This window comes from Mirounga leonina, unplaced genomic scaffold, assembly GCF_011800145.1.
Source record: "Mirounga leonina isolate KUSES-001 unplaced genomic scaffold, KU_Mleo_1.0 Mir_115, whole genome shotgun sequence".
NCBI lineage: Eukaryota > Metazoa > Chordata > Mammalia > Carnivora > Phocidae > Mirounga > Mirounga leonina.
In genome coordinates this window covers 37,026,649-37,033,253 of record NW_023270268.1, presented here as the reverse complement: position 1 = coordinate 37,033,253, position 6,605 = coordinate 37,026,649, and the positions used below count along the sequence as shown (strand labels likewise).

At 47.1% G+C, this 6,605-nt stretch overlaps 1 protein-coding gene across 1 annotated transcript in view; it reads right to left on the bottom strand.

Annotated features, from left to right (window-relative positions):
* Window positions 1–2,294: 2,294 nt before the first annotated feature.
* Window positions 2,295–6,605, bottom strand: part of LOC118004595 — a 15,756-nt gene continuing 11,445 nt past the window's right edge. The window contains exons 6-7 of the mRNA XM_034996012.1: window positions 3,907–4,047; window positions 2,295–3,527 (exon numbers count right to left, since the gene is read on the bottom strand). Of these exons, the coding sequence (XP_034851903.1) occupies window positions 3,335–3,527; window positions 3,907–4,047 (334 nt within the window). The 3' untranslated portion in view covers window positions 2,295–3,334. The remainder of the gene's footprint in view (window positions 3,528–3,906; window positions 4,048–6,605) is intronic.

The following is a 6,605-nucleotide window of genomic DNA, read 5'->3' as shown; positions in this document are numbered from 1 at the left end:
CAATGTACCAGCTGACCTGCCTAAAAATCAAGGTTCAAGTGAATGAATAAGAAGAGGAACTTCTAAGAGGTTGTGTGTGCTGACCACTGACCACAGGGCCCAGGGCAGCTGGGGCAGCTTTTCCACCCTGTCCCGGGGGGCTGTGAAGAATGACAGGGCAGGCGCGCGCTGAGGTTGGCGCTGACCCTCGCTTGTTTGGCTCTCTGGGAAATCAAATCCAGAACCCTTAAAATCAAGCTTTCATGCTCCTTTGGGCAGAACACACTTAGAACAAACAGAATAGGAGACCTCCACGTTTCCTCCCCACGTCCTTGTCACTTCTTTTTCTTTCCAATCCCACACCTCACACCTGGTCTTGCCTGCCACATACCAATCCCTTGAGACACTGCTTTTATATTGCCAATTCTTTTTTTTTTTTTAAGATTTATTTATTCGAGAGAGTGGGAGAGAGCGTGTGTGCGTGCGCACACACACGCACACACACACGTGGGGGGAGGGGCAGAGGGACAAGCAGACTCCCTGCTGAAGGCGGTGGGGGGCAGGGGCTCGATCCCAGGACCCTGAGATCATGACCTGAGCCAAAGTCAGGTGCTTAATCAACTGAGCCACCCAGGCACCCCTCCAATTATTTTTCTTAAAAATCAGAGATTCACTTGGTTATTTCGGTCCTGAAATTACAATATAGGACTTCATAAATAGGACTGTGGCTTTTTACAAGATTAGTGATAGAAATAGCAGAGGGAAAGTCGTATTTGGATAGCAAACATTGTTTTCCAGCTTCCTTTTGTATATTTATTGGGTTGATTGAAATATCAAATTCAACAAATAACCTATAGAATTCTGATACCAGGAAGGTTCCTAAATGGAGGATAACTCTTGTTATTTACAAATCTTTCATAGTTCTTTGCACTCACTTCCACAAAGTAGCCTTGACTTCAGCTCTTTCTTTTTTAATAGCACAAGTCAGTGAATTCTTTTTTGATTGAGATAAAATTAACATGTAACATTATATTAGTTTCAGGCATACAACATAATGACTTGATATTTGTATATATTGTGAAATGTTCACCACTGTAAGTTAGTTAACGTCCATCACAACACATGGTCACAAATTTTGTTTCTTGTGATGAGAACTTTTAAGATCTACTCTTTCAGCAACTTGTTCTTTTGAAGATTTTATTTTATTTTATTTTTAAGATTTTATTTATTTATTTGAGACAGAGAGAATGAGAGACAGAGAGCATGAGAGGGAGGAGGGTCAGAGGGAGAAGCAGACTCCCTGCCGAGCAGGGAGCCCGATGCGGGACTGGATCCTGGGACTCCAGGATCATGACCTGAGCTGAAGGCAGTCGCTTAACCAACTGAGCCACCCAAGCGCCCTGAAGATTTTATTTTTTAAGTAATCTCTCCACCCAACATGGGGCTCGAACTTACAACCCCTGAGATTAAGAGTCACATGCAACTGAGCCAGCCAGGCGCCCTTCTGCAACTTCCAAATATACAATACAGTATATTTAACAGTGGTCCCCATGTTGCACATTAGCCTTGAGCTCTTTATCTTCATTTTTTCCAGCAAGTAGAGTGACTGTGTTCACCAACATGCCTCAAGTTTACTCTCCTGGGAAAGGGTTGTTGTTATATTAATAATGACGATGGTAATGATGATAATTAATGTCCCTCAAGTACTTACTATGTGCCAGGCATCATGCTAACTGCATCACATTACACCACTTCCTTCTCACTAAACACTATGAGGTAGCTATGTTTATTTTGTAGCTCAAGAAGCTAAAGTTAGATCAATTTGAAAATTTGCCCAAATTAATGCACAGCTGGGGTAGGATTTGAACCCAGACCTGATTCTAAGTCTGTGCTATTAGCCACTTTCTATAGTTTCTGCTAACAGTGATTAAAAGTAGTCAGCTTTAAAATGTGCCATAAACATGTGTATTAGGGATCTATTAAAAAAATGGATAAGCCTTGGGGCGCCTGGGTGGCTCAGTTAGGCGGCTGCCTTCGGCTCAGGTCATGATCCCAGGGTCCTGGGATCGAGCCCCACATCAGGCTCTCTGCTCAGCAGGAAGCCTGCTTCTCCCTCTCCCACTCCCCCTGCTTGTGTTTCCTCTCTTGCTGTGTCTCTGTCAAATAAATAAAAATAAAATCTTAAAAAAAAATGGATAAGTAAGCCTTTTATAAGGGAGTAAGCAGCTCTTGTTCTTGTCCGTCCTATATCTGTCCTTCTCATCGGTTTACTTCTTTGAGGGGCTGCCACTTTGCTCCCCAGCAAATCATGGGGCTCTGGTTTGGCTGCCCATCAGAATGCTCCACTCCTCCCCCAGCGGGGTGTGTGATCAGTCCTGGCCAATTACGGTTTAGCACATCCGGGGCTGTAGGGACTGGTCCGAGAGGTATGTATGTGACCCAGGGAGGGCCAGAGAGAGCCTTTCCCGGGGGATTTGACCCACAGTCACTGGGAGACAGAGGCTCACACTTCCTGGCTGATTGGAAGTCACGATGATATAGCCCTGGGACTGCTGACAGACGTGTCCACTGCTCTTTCCTGCCTGGAGGAAGGCTGACTGCACTGGGAGAGAAGGCCCACCCTCGGAAGGGAAGTCGAGTGAAGAGCAGCAAACTCAGGGTCTCCTGATGAAGTCGCATGAGCCCCCGAATTCAGCTATCTCTGAAGACAGCTGTGGACATCTCAGTTATGTGAACCAATAAGCCCCTATTAACCTTGAATTCTGTTTGGGTTGCTTTCACTTTTAACTGAAGAGTTCTGATTAACATGTTGTCTTAGTTCCCCACTGCTGCTATAACAAATGACCTTAAACTTAGTCGCTAAAAACGATACAAGGCTATGACCTTACAGATCTGGAGGTCCGAAGTCCAAAATGTGTCTCACAGTCAAGGCATTTGGTGGACTATGTGTCTTTTAGTGGCTCTGGGGAAGAATTCCTTGCCCTGCCCTTTCCAGCTCCTCGAGGCCACCTATATTCCTTGGCTGCTGGCCCCTTCCTCGCATCCCTCCAACCTTTCCTTCCATGGTCACATCTCCATCTCTCTGGCTCTGACCCTCCTGCCCCCCTCTTGCAAAGATCCTGTGATGACACTGGACCTATCCAGAGAATCCAGGATAAAGCCCCATCTCAAGGCCCTTAATTTTATCATATCTGCACAGTTCCATTTGCCATGTGAGGTAATATAATCACCAGTTCTGAGGATCAGGACAAAGACATTGCGGGGGGTCCAATATTCTGCTCTCATTCATACTCAGCAAGAAGAATTTCCACTGGCCACAGGGAAGGCCATTTTTAAACGCAAAGCCATTTCTTTCTTATAGGTAGCCCCAAAGAGCGTAGGGCACAGGTCCCTGGCACTTACCCTGTAGCTGCTGCAGGGGACTCCTGGGGTCTGGTGGGGATGTGGCCGGCTGGTCTCTCCCCTGTGTCTTTGCATACTCGGCTATGGGTCTGAGGAGCGTCAGAGCTCCAGAACACTGTAAGTAATTGCCATCAAGGTGCGGCTTGCTGGGGAGGGGTAAAATACATTGTACATTCGATGTTATTTTCACTTCTGCAAATTTGGATTTGAAGTCTTCACCTCATAAAATAATAGACCTAGTTATATCCTAATAAATAATCATAATAGATAACAGACCATATTGCAAAAAATAGACCTAGTGACCATGACATCAGGCCAAAAACATGCATATAGCATGATACCCTTGTGGGTAACTAATGTAACTAAAGGATCTTTCTCTTATAATTAAGAAAAAGAAAACAAAATAACTAAAGTAGTGAAAAGTCAGGGGAAATCATGGGTTAATGGGTTTTGTAATTCAGCTGGTTATATAACTCAAGACAGAACAGAGCCAGAGGCAGGGGGCGAGCAGGGGATGCGTCTCACCAAATGGAGCTCTGGTATATGATGGCGCCCAGCCGTGGCCCACTCTGTGGTCCCAGACCACAGTAGCGCAGACTGAGGGTTTGAAGCCTTTGGTTGTTCTCCAGGCCCGAGAAAATACTCTCAATTTCTTCATTTCCAAATCTAAAAAGAAATGACGGGAACAAATTAGTGACTTTTAAAACCTATGTCACCTGTTGGATTATTCATTTTAAGGGACTCCCTAGGACAGCTCAGATTTTTACCGATCCATACTATGAGCTTCCATGGCCAGGGCGGGCTATGGGGGTGAGCTGGGTGACTGAGGAGGGCAGCCTGCATGTGGAGGAAGGGGGACCCAGAATCTGCCTCCCGGGCAAAGGGAGCAGAGCATGGTTTGAAGTACCCATGCAAGGGAGTAGATAGAGAGCAAGCTCTGGATCCTGAAGACAGGAGAGATTGCCCAGCTGGCCAGGATGAAAGGGTCTGGGAAGATCCCAGTGGTAGGAGGCTGCGTAAGGAGCCTTTAAAGTACGTCCAGAGCAGGTTTCAGGAAAGTTCAGCCTCTTGGCCCTCCTTCCTGTCCCTGAGCTGCTCCTCGCCTTGTATCACCTAGTCCTTCGACTTTGCAAAGAGAAGTTGCAGGCATCACGCCAACACAGCTCTGGGGACAGGAAACTGAGCAACAGTGAGGCAGAGGGATGTTTTCAGGGAATTTGGAATGTCAGTGGCTGAACTTTCAAATGAGGTGCGTCGTATTAACAGAAAGAACTCCTTAAAATTTACTAGTTCAGCCAACAAGTGCTTACCGAAGGCGGCTACTGTGGTGGGTGTGGGGATGCAGCTGTGTATGAGAAAGAAGGGCATCCTGCCTGCTGGACCTCACAGCCTCACAGCGAAAAGCGGAGGGAAGTCCTCAGAGGCTGGTAGCCTGCAATTTTACCAGTGTTGAGGTCTCAGTGGTGACTCCCAACCACCCAACCCTGACAACTCTAGGTGTCTTGGCAATAGCATGATTTCAACGGACAATGAACATAAGCTATTTCCTGGGGCACCTGGGTGGCCCCGTCGGGTAAGCATCCAACTCTTGATTTTGGCTCAGCTCATGATCTCAGGGTCCTGAGATGGAGCCCTGTGGTGGGCTCCTGGCTCAGCACAGAGTCTGCTGGAGATTCTCTCTCTCCCTCCCCCTCTGCCCCTCCCCCCCTCTCTAAACAGATAAATAAAATCTTTTAAAAATAAAGTAAGCTGTGGGGGCACCTGGGTGGCTCAGTCGGTTAAGGGTCTGCCTTCAGCTCAGGTCATGATCTCAGGGTCCTGGGATCGAGCCCCATGTCAGGCTCCCTGCTCAGTGGGGAGCCTGCTTCTCCCTCTGCCTCTACCCCTCCCCCTGCTTGTGCTCTCTCTCTGTCAAATAAATAAATAAAATCTTTAAAAAAAAAATAAAGTAAGCTGTTTCCTAACAATGGGGATTCCTTTTTTCTTCCTTCTGTCTTCCTGCCAGTGCAGGTCTCTGGGTCCAGCGCAGGAGCTGGAGTCCAGAAGGGTCTCAGCAGGGGGGCTGGTTCTGCCCAGTGCAGTGTGGGAAGCTGGGAGACTCCCAGGCTGATCCTCAGTCACTGCAGGGTATCCTGAGGACACTGGGTTTCTGTGCCGTGTGTTAGGAAACCCTGACTGAGGCTCCTCCAAGCACCTCAGAAACACAGAGAACCTCCAGAGACAGTCCCTCTCCCCAGCTTTTGCTGAAAGACTTGTCCACCGTCACCACCAGGGCCCTAATAAAACCCTCGCTCCTTAATGGGGTCTTCGTGTTGCTGTGGTACCACTTCCCAGGCATGAATCAGCTCTTTCACCTCACAGCCCACTGGCCTTCTGAGTATAAGGTAGCACCAGGCTCCAGGGGAAGAGTCTCAGAATCAAAGACCTGAGAAGTGGAAGAGATCATCTCATAGATCAGAGAGGTTGCATGACTTGTCCCACATCACACAAGCAGGTTGAAAGTATTTATGGATCACACTATAGACCCCCCAGCAATCTAGTATCACAGATCAGAAGTGGGCTCGGATTCTGATGGCTGGATTCACATCTAGGCTCCATCCCTAAGAGCTGAATGGCCTTGAACAAGCCAGTTAATCCCCTTGAGTCTTTCCTCATCTATATAGAATCAAAGGATGGAAATGGTACATATCTGTCATTATATATCCTACATCCATACGTAATGGTACATATCTCTCTGTTGTTGGGAGAATAAATGAGATAAACCACGCACACAGCTTGGCACACAGCTGATATTATCATCATTATTATTACCCCTGACCCTCCCCTGACAGCCTGGTGCCACAGCCCTCTGAAAGACTGGCTCTTTCCCCTAGTACCACACCTGTCCTCCCACCTCCGCTCCTGGTGAATAATGGCCTGTCCCACAGGGGATCATGGTTCCCCTTAACCAAACCACTAAAATTTACATGGACATTTTTTGTGACATTCAGGCTTTCTACCTTGCGTTACATGTAACCTAGAGCATGTCGCCTCTCCTCTACTATATCAAGGACTTCCTTGCTCAGTGGCATTGCCTTATATATGTGTATCTTCCTTAGCAAAGAGCACAGTATCTTACACCAAGAGGCCATTGACAAATATTTGTTGACAGAATAAATGAATAAAAAGGAAGGAAGGAAGGAAGGAAGGAAGGAAGGAAGGAAGGAAGGAAGGAAGGAAGGAAG